The sequence below is a fragment of the Moschus berezovskii genome, chromosome 11, assembly GCF_049115385.1.
Source record: "Moschus berezovskii isolate FMDL1 chromosome 11, NW_MosBer_1.0, whole genome shotgun sequence".
Taxonomy (NCBI): Eukaryota; Metazoa; Chordata; class Mammalia; order Artiodactyla; family Moschidae; genus Moschus; species Moschus berezovskii.
Genome location: NC_142470.1, coordinates 66,907,461 through 66,921,679, shown reverse-complemented (window position 1 = coordinate 66,921,679; position 14,219 = coordinate 66,907,461). Strand labels below are relative to the sequence as shown.

General features: G+C 35.8%; 2 protein-coding genes across 7 annotated transcripts in view; one reads left to right on the top strand and one right to left on the bottom strand.

Annotated features, from left to right (window-relative positions):
• Positions 1-14,219, bottom strand: part of FANCL (FA complementation group L) — a 102,513-nt gene that overhangs the window by 2,732 nt on the left and 85,562 nt on the right. For 5 of the 6 annotated variants that reach the window (XM_088841429.1, XM_088841431.1, XM_088841434.1 and 2 more), the window contains 4 exons: positions 3,279-3,429; positions 756-839; positions 268-313; positions 106-187 (listed from right to left, as the gene is read on the bottom strand). In XM_088841429.1, the coding sequence (XP_088697555.1) occupies positions 106-187; positions 268-313; positions 756-839; positions 3,279-3,429 (363 nt within the window). The remainder of the gene's footprint in view (positions 1-105; positions 188-267; positions 314-755; positions 840-3,278; positions 3,430-14,219) is intronic. The other variant, XM_088841432.1, reaches the window with a different exon arrangement.
• VRK2 (VRK serine/threonine kinase 2) overlaps positions 1-14,219 on the top strand; it is a 172,412-nt gene that overhangs the window by 110,907 nt on the left and 47,286 nt on the right. The window lies entirely within an intron of this gene.

The window sequence follows — 14,219 nt, the reverse complement described above, 5'->3', positions numbered from 1 at the left end:
TCCAGTTCCTTCCCTCTCAGCCTCATTTTTCTCTGGTGCCTAAAAGAGCATTGAATTTTCATTATGCAATACCATTTGGAATATCAAAGCACTGATAAAACTTACAGATTTTTCCAGGATAGCACGAGCTGGAAAGTCAATTTCTAAAACATCTTTCAAATTTTGTAACAGACTGTTTTCTGGATTCCTGAAAGTATGAAAAAAAAATTGTTATTAAATTTGTTTAATCATAGAAAAAATTAAAAATTGTATTGCAGAGATACCTACCACAAATGTATGTTTCTGCTCAGCCTAATTCCCAGGGGTTTTACCACTTCACATATTTTTAAAAAAGAAAAAGAAAATGTCAATTTATGGTTTGCTGCTTTCATTTTTAAAGTCACATTTGGCACAGAATTTGTCTCTTTATTGGGCTATAACTGGTAACACTGTATTATATATTGAGGTATACAGCATAATGATTTGGTATGTGCATTTTGCAAAATGATTACCAAAGTTTAGTTAACACCTACCATCATGCAGTTACAAAATTTGAAATATACATAGTATTTGTTAATTACAGGATTTCATTTCCTATCTGATTAGAAAATCTAAATCATATATATATTAAAGAAACAGAAGTACAGAGTTCACGATGAGACATTTTCATTTAAGATATTTACCATTAGTATATTAATACATTAGAATATTTAATTACAGTAGTGGACAAGGATTTTATGATTCTGTTAAAAATATTTAAACCTGAAATCTCATACCATGGTCAGCTCCAAGAAAACAGCACTCAGGAAGCATAGTGGGATGCCTAGGGTCTACCTCTATATTTATTGAAACGTTATTCCCTAGAATCAAAGAATATTAAAGCTTTTAGAAGTATAACGGTTCATTAAAAAAATATAAAGGAGTAATTTGTCTGGGTATTTAATTCATTGTATATCCAAGGAAAGATTGTTTTATATAGTTTTTTACAAAAGTAAATACATTACTAATTCATAATTTAAAAGAAGTGAAGTAATTTTAAAACTTTGATCATGACTAAAGATTTGGGATCTTAAGTTTCAAAAGACAGTGCCAATTCGTAAGCTGTGTGTGCGCGCCTAGTCGCTCAGTTGTGTCTGACTTTTTGCAACCCTCCCTGGAAGTCTTGCCAGGTTCCTCTCTCCATGGGATTTTCCAGGCAAGAACAGTGGGGTGGTTGCCATTTCCTCCTCCAGTGGATCTTTCCAACCCAGGGAATGAACCCACATCTCCTGCATTGGCAGGCAGATTCTTTACCACTGAGTCATCTGAATTCTGGTCAGAATTCCATTAAAGTTTCCTATGGAGTGATAAAGATCTTTAGTATAAAAAATTACAAGTTACAAACTGAAAAATACTCTAAATGACTTCTATAACTTTCTTGAAAAGAAGAACATAAAAGACTAAAAATACAATAAATGGTAAAAATAAATATTTAAGATTTGAATTTTATACAAACATTGTTTCTCCATGTGAAGATTTCCTATGTAGGCTAACAAAGGGTTCAATTCATATTAAATGTTTGGAAACTGTTCATTTAATATCAAAAACAACTAACAGTTCATGAAAACTAAGAAGTACGCAACTTCTACTTGATACTACATTCTTTGATAAATTTTAACTATACTGTAATACAAATTTCAGAAATTTTATTGCTTTTATTGAAGATACATATAGTGCAATTGTTTAAGGTTAATTTGGATTTCATTTTTACGGTAAAAATGTCTTGATAAATTCTATACACTATAGCATAATCCTTTGGCTAAGGTTGGCAACAATATAAATACAATTATTACAGATCTGGCAAAAAGAGATAATCAAGTAAAACAAAAAATGAGTACAGTAATTCAATAAGAAAAACAAAATAACAAAGTTAACTTATCATAATGCATTTTTTACCACGAACACAAATCTCACATTAGCCTTTATCTATATCATCTGCTAATGGCTGCAGAAACTATTTTCACTTAACAACAATGGTCATACTATCAAATCTTTTGATTAATTTGCTGAAAACTTGGTCCTAGAAAGGCAAACCAATGCCTGAAGGATAAAAAAAGGCGCTAAAACGTAAATATATACAGAAAGTGAATAAAACTAAGGTTGTTTATGCTGAACCATGAGAAATAAAGTAAAAAGTGTATTTAATCATAACCTGGAGAAATAGTTATATAATGGGGCCATTAATCCTATACTTCTTTGGAGTAAATATTTTCACTTTAATATCAACTTGTTCACAAATATACTGTAACTTGCTTAATTATTCTAAATTAAATACTGTTAAGACTTTTTCAAACTCAGTAAATAACAGTACTATTTGTAGAACTGCTGCACTTCTTTTCCTTCTCGTAGTAACGTGTCCCTTTCCCCACCTAGATAATCTATTATGCCTGGGTAGAAACTATGCAAACTGCTCAGCAATTTGGATATGATTCACATCAAAATATCCTTCATGAAACTATAGTTTATTTACTGTGATCTCAAATATAGTTTTAAAACATCTAAAATCTTGAAAGGTTGAACTTTAAAACTGATTTCGTGTATTGCTTGCTCATAATGATAATATAGAAAACTAATGTCATAGTAAATAGAATATGGTAATATTGCCAGGATGATATTTATGGTTATTCCTTATCTTATTAATTTCATATGTTTATAGTAAAGAAAATTTACTGTAATACTTAATATTATAATTTAATGTTAATATAATTAATATAATAATACATAGTACTTAAAACTAAGTACTATAATACTTAAAATATATTAAATTATTATTTTGTAAAGCTTTCTTTTTACTCTTCAATGGCATGCATGGCCCACTTCAGGTTCTTTTATCCTTCTCTATATTTCTGTTAGAAAATACTCCCAGACTTGTTCATACTAATCTTGTCTAGTTTCACAAATGAAGACTTCATTATTTCTAACAGCTTTTTCCCAAGTAATGGGAAAAATTTTTTTAAAAATCTACTCCACAATTTCCATGCTAATTAAAAGCTAATTAAACACTATCTCTGAATGCTACATCCATGGATTAGATCATCACCTTTTATAATGAAACACCTCAGTACTTGTCCTTTCTACTTAAAATATTTACATTTAAATATGTACTAATAAATCACAGTTCATCCCTCACACAAAAAAGTCTCATCTAAAATCCAATGTCATCTTAGATTCCTTTTCCAAAGTAATACAAAATACACTCAAACACCTTTAAAAAAATTAAAAAAAAAAAACAACACCTCCTTAATCCTCTTTTACCCTACCTAATACAATTCTGCGTGCTGTAGCACTCCGTGTAGGTTTTTCTGGCTCAAGTACCCAAGTCTTCTCATCAATTTCATCCATAACATCCCAGAATGTCTTCAATGATTCCAGTGCTGCCAAAAACTGACTATAAATGCTTATTAAGGAGCTCTGTGAAAAGACAAGTGAAAGCTGAATAAGTTGCATGACTATCAATAGCAGATAATCTTCCACTTACAACTCAATATACAAGTTTTAAGCTCTGTTTCATTTCAGCTAAAACTAGGCTCTAGTAAACAATAGTTAACTCTCCCTGCTTCGTATCTCTTCACCACTATTAGTATTAACAGAATTCTTCTTTTACTGTCACTGAACTGTGCACTTACCAAGTGAACTTTTTTAAAACCATATTTATTTTTAGTAGGATTAATTTTGTACTATATGGAAAAGTAATTATTAATATAAGGTATATTTAAACTATTAATGTATAATATATTCAGCAGTCTATACAATTTTTAATATGAAAAATTTTACCTAGTTATCAAGCCCTGTATTTACAGTGCTATTTGTAACCTGATTGTATTACTTTTATACACTATTAATAAGTAACTTTGCAGACTTTAATTAGACATAGATTATGAAAAGGCTTTCCTCATTTTTAAAGAATTCAAACAGAAATTACAAGATTTCTTTTGATGTTAAATTTTTAGCCAGTCTCTGAATTCAGTATTTCAGGCATTAATCCATTATGGGAATTAAATACATTTTCACTACATGACAAGAATTAAAGCTGTCACTGACTTTAAAAATCAATTCATAATTACCTGATTCAAAGTCAAGAGTTTCTCATAAAATAATGTATGATTAAAAGATACAACTATTTACTCAATATTTTATATAAAAAGCAATCAAAACTAAAACCATTAAAAAAGAATTAGGGATTTTATTTATTGTTTCAAGTAAGGAAAAAAAAAAGTCACCAAAAATACTGCAAATGTACTCATCCAAAATAACTGATACAAGCCAATAATTTAAGAATATGATATACCCTGAGTAAGATGAAAAGAAATAACTCACTTCTTTAAAAATGTATTTTGTACTTATGTACTTAAGAAAAATCCATTTCATTTCACTTCAGCAGGGTTTTACATGTAGATGGATTCACAGCTCAGATTCACACAAGTAGTTTCAACGCTTCTAAACTTCTATATACAGAAAAAGTAGGAACTAGAACTTAATGTCCAAAACTAACCTTTTAGGAATTTGAGGGTAGGATGTCTATTCTCTTCTAGTATACCATACTTATCTACAAGTTTAGATGCCAGAATCCAGAAATCAGAAACTAGACTCCCAAGTTTTTTTGTTTTTTAAACTATGAGATGTCCTTTATTTCATCTTTCACTGAATACACCATCATTCTTTATATACCCAACTAAGAAACCAGTTTTGACCCTTGTAGATTTCCGGTCTTATCAGCTAATAAATTCAAAAGCTAACATGAGACCTAAGTCCATATTTAACATTTCTTGGTAATTATCCTAGTATTATATACTATCAAAATAATCCATTATTCTTATTTCCATATCTACATTTGCCATCCTTGACTTCATCTACCTTCCTGCAGGGTACCTTATTTAAAATATATCCCTGAACATATTAGTCCCTCTCTTAAAACCATGTAAGTCAACATTCCAACTGGATTTTTTCCTCTCTAGTTATATTTCCCTAAAGCCCACTGTTTACATTGCAATTGATTTTTGTATTCTACAAACCTGGTACTATGATTTCCTGATTTACAAAAAACAGTTTAAGTCAGTTCTTCTCTAAGTGATGTTTTTGTCCTTATGATACTACCATGGAATAAAAGCAACACAAATTCTAAGAACTATTCAAGAAATATTTGTTTAAACTGAACTAAACTATTTGACATTAAAATATAACTACTGATGACCTTTGTCATTCTATTTATTAGGATCACCATTATTTACAAGTAGCTTGAAATTATGTTTTATGTTATCAGTGACTAAAACCACAGTTCTTTATCATGACTTACAGTTAATAATATTGTTCAATATGCATAAATAGATACGTTTATATAAAATAAATTGAAATATTTTCTGTGGGTATATTTACTACTCCAAGCTTCAATAACCACATTCTCTATGATCCTTCACAAACTTGTTTAGCCCAGATAGAGAATCCAAAACTGTTTAGCCATTTCTATATTGATGATATCTATATGGCTGTCTAACTCGCACACCATACTCAGATGGTCATCATCTTCTCAAAGAAGAATTCCCTTCTTGTTTTTTTTTTTCCTTTTTTTTCTTAGTGAAGGGACTACTACTTGTCCTACTGCCTAAGCCAGGAATCTAAGCATAGTTTTGGGGTTTTTTTTTAAGTTTTTTATTTTAGTGGAGGTTAATTATTTTACAATATTATATTGGTTGGTTTTGCCATATATAGACATGAATCCGCCCCGGGTGTACATGAGTTCCCCCTCCCGAACCCCCTTCCCACCTCCCTCCTCCCCTTATCCTCCCTCTGGGTCATCCACGCATACCAGCCCCGATATTCCTGTAACATGCATCGACCCTGAACTGGCGATTCGTTTCACATATGATAATATACATGTTTCAATGCCATTCTCCCAAACCATCCCACTCTCACCCTCTCCCACAGAGTCCCAAAGACTGTTCTATACATCTGTGTCTCTTTTGCTGTCTCGTATACAGGGTTATCATTTCCATCTTTCTAAATTCCATATATATGCGTTAGTATACTGTATTGGTGTTTTTCTTTCTGGCTTACTTCACTCTGTATAATAGGCTCTAGTTTCATCCACCTCATTAGAACTGGTTCAAATGCATTCTTTTTAATGGCTGAGTAATACTCCATCGTGTATATGTACCAAAGCTTTCTTATCCATTCGTCTGCAGATGGACATCTAGGTTGCTTCCATGTCCTGGCTATTATAAACAGTGCTGCGATGAACACTGGAGTACATGTGTATCTTTCAATTCTGGTTTCCTTGGTGTGTATGCCCAGGAGTGCGATTGCTGGATCATATGGCACTTCTATTTCCAGTTTTTTGAGGAATCTCCACACTGTTCTCCATAGTGGCTGTACTAGTTTGCATTCCCACCAACAGTATAAGAGGGTTCCCTTCTCTCCACACCCTCTCCAGCATTTATTGCATGTAGACTTTTGGATAGCAGCCATTCTGACTGGTGTGAAATGGTATCTCATTGTGGTTTTGATTTGCATTTCTCTGATTATGAGGGATGTTGAGCATTTTTTCATGTGTTTGTTAGCCATCTGTATGTCTTCTTTGGAGAAATGTCTGTTTAGTTCTTAGGCCCATTTTTTAATTGGGTCATTTATTTTTCTGGCATTGAGCTGCAGGAGCTACTTGTATATTTTGGAGATTAATCCTTTATCAGTTGCTTCATTTGCTATTATTTTCTCCCATTCTGAAGGATGTCTTTTCACCTTGCTTATAGTTTCCTTTGCTGTGCAGAAGCTTTTGATTTTAATTAGGTCCCATTTGTTTATTTTTGCTTTTATTTCCAATATTCTGGGAGGTGGGTCTTAGAGGATTCTGCTGTGATTTATGTCAGAGAATGTTTTGCCTACGTTCTCCTCTAGGAGCTTTATAGTTTCTGGTCTTACATTTAGCTCTCTAATCCATTTTGAGTTTATTTTGGTGTATGGTGTTAGGAAGTGTTCTAGTTTCATTCTTTTACAAGTGGCTGACCAGTTTTCCCAGCACCACTTGTTAAAGAGACTGTCTTTTCTCCATTTTATATTCTTGCCTCCTTTCTCAAAGATAAGGTGTGCATAGGTGCGTGGATTTATCTCTGGGCTTTCTATTTTGTTCCATTGACCTATATTTCTGTCTTTATGCCAGTACCATACTGTCTTGATGACTGTGGCTTTGTAGTAGAGCCTGAAGTCCAGCAGGTTAATTCCCCCAGTTCCATTTTTCTTCCTCAAGATTGCTTTGGCTATTCGAGGTTTTTTGTATTTCCATACAAATTGTGAGATTATTTGTTCTAGTTCTCTGAAAAATATCATTGGTAGCTTGATAGGGATTGCATTGAATGTATAAATTACTTTGGGTAGTATACTCATTTTTACAATATTTATTCTTCCAATCCATGAACACGGTATATTTCTCCATCTATTAGTGTCCTCTTTGATTACTTTCACTAGTGTTTTATAGTTTTCTGTGTACAAGTCTTTTGTTTCCTTAGGTAGATATATTCCTAGGTATTTAATTCTTTTCGTTGCAAGAGTGAATGGAATAGTTTCTTTAATTTCTCTTTCTATTTTCTCATTATTAGTGTATAGGAATGCGAGTGATTTCTGTGTGTTGATTTTATATCCTGCAACTTTACTGTATTCATTGATTAGCTCTAGCAGTTTTCTGGTAGAGTCTTTAGGGTTTTCTGTGTAGAGGATCATGTCATCAGCGAACAGTGAAAGTTTTACTTCTTCTTTTCGAACTTGGATTCCTTTTATGTCTTTTTCTGCTCTGATTGCTGTAGCCAAAACTTCCAGAACTAGGTTGAATAGTAGTGGTGAGAGTGGGCACCCTTGTCTTGTTCCTGACTTTAGGGGAAATGCTTTCAGTTTTTCAGCGTTGAGGATAATGTTTGCTGTGGGTTTGTCATATATAGGTTTTATTATGTTGAGATATGTCCCTTCTATTCCCAGTTTCTTGAGGGTTTTTATCATAAATGAAAGTTGAATTTTGTCAAAGGCTTTCTCTGCATCTATTGAGATAATCATATGATTTTTATTTTTCAGTTTGTTAATGTGGTGTGGGTGTTCATTGGAAGGACTGATGCTAAAGCTGAAACTCCAATACTTTGGCCACCTCATGCGACAAGTTGACTCACTGGAAAAGACTTTGATGCTAGGAAAGGTTGGGGGCGGGAGGAGAAGGGGATGACCGAGAATGAGATGGCTGGATGGCATCACTGACTCTGTGGACATGAGTTTGAGTGAACTCTGGGAGTTGGTGATGGACAGGGAGGACTGGCGTGCTGTGATTCATGGGGTCGCGGAGAGTCGGACACAACTGAGCGACTGAACTGAATGTGGTGTATTACGTTGACTGATTTGCGGATATTTGAAGAATCCTTGCATTCCTGGGATAAAGCCCACTTGGTCATGATATATGATCTTCTTAATGTGTTGTTGGATTCTGATTGCTAGAGTTTTGTTAAGGATTTTTGCATCTATGTTCATCAGTGATATTGGCCTGTAGTTTTCTTTTTTTGTGGGATCTTTACCAGGTTTTGGGATTAGGGTGATGGTGGCCTCACAGAATGAGTTTGGAAGTTTCCCTTCCTCAGCAATTTTCTGGAAGAGTTTGAGTAGAATAGGTGTTAGCTCTTCTCTTAATTTTTGGTAGAATTCAGCTGTGAAGCCGTCTGGACCAGGGCTTTTGTTTGCTGGAAGATTTCTGATTACAGCCTCTAGTTCCGTGCTTGTGATGGGTCTGTTCAGATTTTCTATTTCTTCCTGGTTGTTTTGGAAAGTTGTAGTTTTCTAGGAATTGGTCCATTTCTTCCATGTTATTCATTTTATTGTGATATACTTGCTGGTAGTATTCTCTAATAATCGTTTGTATTTCTGTGTTTTCGGTTGTGATCTCTCCATTTTCATTTCGAATTTTATTGATTTGGGTCTTCTCCCTTTGTTTCTTGATGAGTCTGGCTAGTGGTTTGTCAATTTTATTTACCTTCTCAAAGAACCAGCTTTTGGCTTTATTGATTTTTGCTATGGTCTCTTTTGTTTCTTTTGCATTTATCTCTGCCCTAATTTTTACGATTTCTTTCCTTCTACTGACCCTGGGGTTTTTCATTTCTTCCTTTTCTAGTTTCTTTAGATGTAGAGTTAGGTTATTTAGTTGACTTTTTTCTTGTTTCTTGAGGTGTGCCTGTATTGCTATGAACTTCCCACTTAGCACTGCTTTAACAGTGTCCCAGAGGTTTTGGGTTGTTGTGTTTTCACTTTCATTCATTTCTATGCATATTTTGATTTCTCTTTTGATTTCTTCTATGATTTGTTCATTATTCAGCAGCGTGTTGTTCAGTCTCCATAGGTTGGCATTTTTAATGATTTTTCTCCCGTAATTGAGATCTAATCTTACTGCATTGTGGTCAGAAAAGATGCTGATTTCAACTTTTTTGAATTTACCAAGGCTAGATTTATGGCCCAGGATGTGATCTATCCTGGAAAAGGTTTTGTGTGTGCTTGAGAAAAAGATGAAATTCATTGTTTTGGGGTGAAATGTCCTATAGATATCTATTAGGTCTAACTGGTCTATTGTATCATTTAAAGTTTGTGTTTCCTTGTTAATTTTCTGTTTAGTTGATCTATCCATAGATGTAAGCGGGGTATTAAAATCTCTCACTATTACTGCATTGTTGTTAATTTCCCCTTTCATACTTGTTAGTAACTGTCTTACATATTGCGGTGCTCCTGTGTTGGGTGCGTAAATATTTATAATTGTTATATCTTCTTCTTGGATTGATCCTTTGATCATTATGTAGTTTCCTTCTTTGTCTCTTTTCACAGCCTTTGTTTTCAAGTCTATTTTATCTGATATGAGTATTGCTACTCCTGCTTGCTTTTGGTCTCTATTTGCATGGAGTATCTTTTCCAGCCCTTCACTTTTAGTCTGTATGTGTCCCTCGTTTTGAGGTGGGTCTCTTGTAGACAACATATATGGGGGTCTTGTTTTTGTATCCATTCAGCCAGCCTTTGTCTTTTGGTTGGGGCATTCAACCCATTTACGTTTAAGGTAATTATTGATAAGTATGATCCCATTGCCATTTTCTTTATTGCTTTGGGTTCGAGTTTATACACCCTTTCTGTATTTCCTGTCTAGAGAAGATCCTTTAGCATTTGTTGGAGAGCTGGTTTGGTGATGCTGAATTCTCTCAGCTTTTGCTTGTCTGTAAAGCTTTTGATTTCTCCTTGATATCTGAATGAGATCCTTGCTGGGTACAGTAATCTGGGCTGTAGGTTATTTTCTTTCATCACTTTAAGTATGTCTTGCCATTCCCTCCTGGCCTGAAGTTTCTGTTGAAAGATCAGCTGTTATCCTTATGGGAATCCCCTTGTGTGTTATTTGCTGTTTTTCCCTTGCTGCTTTTATTTGTTCTTTGTGTTTGATCTTTGTTAATTTGATTAATATGTGTCTTGGAGTATTTCGCCTTGGGTTTATCCTGTTGGGGACTCTCTGGGTTTCTTGGACTTGGGTGATTATTTCTTTCCTCATTTTAGGGAAATTTTCAACTATTATCTCCTCAAGTATTCTCTCATGGTCTTTCTGTCTTCTTCTTCTAGGACTCCTATGATTCAAATGTTGGAGCGTTTAACATTGTCCCAGAGGTCTCTAATATTGTCCTCATTTCTTTTAATTAATTTTTCTTTTTTCCTGTTTCATTTATTTCTACAATTCTATCTTCTAGCTCGCTTATCCTGTCTTCTGCCTCTGTTATTCTACTGTTTGTTCCCTCCAGAGTGTTTCTGATCTCATCTATTGCATTATTCATTGTATATTGACTCTTTTTTATTTCCTCTAAGTCCTTATTAAACTTTTCTTCCATCTTCTCAATCCTTTTCTCCAGGTTATTTATCTGTAACTCCATTTTGCTTTCAAGATTTTGAATCATTTTCACCATCAAAATTCAAAATTCTTTATCAGGTAGATTCCCTATATCTTCTTCTTTTGTTTGTGTTGGTGGGCATTTATCTTGTTCCTTTACTTGCTGGGTATTTCTCTGCCTCTTCATCTTGCTTATATTGCTTTGCTTGGGGTGGTCTTTCCCTCTTCTGGCAGTTTGTGGAGTTCTCTTTATTATGTAGTTTCCTCGCTGTGTGTGGGGTTGGACGGGTGACTTGTCAAGGTTCCCTGGTTAGGGAAGCTTGTGTCAGTGTTCTGGTGGGTGGAGCTGGATTTCTCCTCTCTGGAGAGCAATGAAGTGTCCAGTAATGAGTTATGAGATGTCAGTGGGTTTGGAGTGACTTTGGGCAGCCTGTATATTGAAGCTCAGGGCTATTTTCCTGTGTTGCTGGAGAATTTGCGTGGTACGTCTTGCTCTGGAACTTGTTGACCCTTGGGTAGTGCTTGGTTTTAGTGTAGGTATGGAGGCGTTTCATGAGCTCCTATCGATTAATGTTCCCTGAAGTCAGGAGTTCTCTGGTGTTCTCAGGATTCGGGCTTAAGCCTCTTACCTCTGGTGTTTGGTCTTATTCTTGGAGTAGTCTCTAGACGTCTCTATCTGTCATTTCCAAGGTGGTTCCCTCTGTTTTACCTTCTGTTTGCTGGTCTCTTCAGTGTCTAATTTCCGCCCTGATACTAGGGGGCGGGTGGACACTTTTTAAGGCTCAGTTGTTCAGTCCTGTTCGCGGAAGTGAGGAACACTGCAGACAAATATCTCTGGCATCTTTTGGGAGTGCTCGCTGTGTCTTGGCCACACTGGGTTTGCCCCCGCTCAGAGCGCGTGTGCTGTCCCAGTCTACACTGCACAGGCTCTAGGTTGCTCTGCCGGAAACTGTCCGAGGCTGGTGCTGGGTTTTATGCACTTCCCTGGTCTGAGCGGCTCAAGTTCATTTTCTCGGGTACTCCACAAAGGCACAGACTTGGTTGGGCCTGCGTTTTGTGCCTTCCCCAGTCCAAGCAGCTCAGGTGACCAGGTGTTTGGCGAGCGTGGTCGCTGCAACTATCGCCTCCCCAGTCCCTGCCACTCGGTTTTCTAGGTGTACAACCGGCGCACCTTCTCAGGCAGATATCAACCAGCCCGTGCCCAAGAAGTCTTGATCAGCAACAAGCCTGCCTGCAGTTTGTATTGGATGCCTTTCTTAGGCCGTGGTTGCCCTCTCCGGCTCTGGCTGACCTCCCTGCCTGTCTCGGTGGGGGATGGGGGATGGAACAGCCCTTTGTTCTGTGAGCGGGGCTGGCGGAGTCTTAGGTTACAGCTTTCCGCATTTTCTTGGGGAAGCTATCCCAGTCTGCTTTGCTATCCCCAGTTCTCTCAGATTGTTCTCATGGCATTCAAGCCCAGTCCTCTCTCTAAGCAGTTCAGCTGGCTCCTCCCTGCCCAGCCCCCGCTTGTTAATGGCGTATGCAGTCCTCTGTGCTGCTTCTCCACTGGGAGTTACCGTTTGGCGGGTAATCTGTGTGTTTTAATTATTTCTTTCTTTTTCCTCCCAGTTATGTGGCCCTCAGATTCCAAGGCTCGCCACAGACTAGCCAGTGAGAGTGTTTCCTGGTGTTTGGAAACGTCTCTCTTTTTAATGCCTCCCTTCCCGGGATGGAGCTCCGTCCTTACCTCTTTTGTCTCTCTTTTTATCTTTTATATTTTTTCCTACCTCCTTTCTAAGACAATGGGCTGCTTTTCTGGGTGCCTGATGTCCTCTGCCAGCATCCAGAAGTTGTTTTGTGGACTTTACTCCGCATTCAAATGTTCTTTTGATGAATTTGTGGGGGAGAGAGTGGTCTCGCCATCCTATTCCTCCGCCATCTTGTTCCTTCTCTCTAAGCATAGTTTTAAGTAGATTACTAAAACAACCTTCTAACTTAATTTTCTTCCTTTAGACATAGCCCTCCTACCGTAATTGACTTTCGTACCCGTAAATCTAATACTGTAATTTCTTTGCTTACAATAAAAGTCATTAACCATTAGATGCAAATATAATAAACCATTTGCTAGACAGTATGTTGGGATTTTTAATAGTTTTACTAAGGTATACTTGTCATACAAAGAACTGCACATATTCAGTGTGTGCAAGTTGATGAGTTTGGGCATATGCATATATCCATAATACCATCACCACAATCAAGATAATAGATCCAGCCAACACTTTCCAAAGTTTTCTTAGGTCCTTTTGGGGTTTTCTTAACAAAAAACATGAGATCTACCCTCATGTAGAGGGTAAATTGTAAAATGCATACTACTTGCATTGTAAACTGTCTTGTACACATGGTCCCTGACCTAGAGAAATTCACAACCTATCAAATCAGAAAGATATGCACCACATTAGACAAAGGATTAACACCCTTAATATAAAAGGTTACTTACTGAAAATCAACTTTCAAAATACATACATACATATTAAAGAATAGGGGATAAAATTTCCCAGAGAAAAACTTCACATAATCATTTAAAAAATACTTCACCTCATAAGTTTAGACATTATTTCCAAGTGCAAAGTTTCAGGTATGATGAAGTGCAAAGTTTCAGAGATGAGCAAAGCCTCAGATTTAAGAGATGGTGCAAAAAACCAGGTATACTGGATTGAGGGATGGGGGTGGGTTTGCTTCCCAAAGTAGCTTTTCTTTCAATAACTAGGTAGCTCAATTCCATGGTATGGCTTCTTTCTTACAGTCCTCCCATTACTAGTCACTGCTTTGTTACAGAACGCCACTGAAGATGTGAGCATTCTGAAGGTTCTATGGGACCATGGTATATGCCCTTAATCCATTCTAGAATAATCAAGAGTGGCTTTGTTATGATTCAACACCAATGACTTTGATTCAAGGCTTCATTTGTCACTAAGTAGTATGGTTTTTAAAATGACCCTTTTAACAACAATTTTTATTTTCTTTGTACTTGTCCAGACTTCCCACAATAATATATATTATTTGTATAATCACAAAAGAGCACAGGTAGAAACAGAAATAAAAGGTCTGTCAGCTATTCTTTCATTTCATGATGTGTATAGTGAAAAATATACTAAATTTAATGAAACTAATATTTCAACCATGCATCAGGACTATGCTAGGATCTCCAATACAAAGATAAAATAACCCAGTTCACAAAGATATCACCATTCTAATCTTGTAGGGTAACAAAGTATCTGATCAAGACATACTCAGCCTCTTGAAGCCTTAATATTACATCTATAAATGTGAATATGCCATAGAATCTACAGCATAG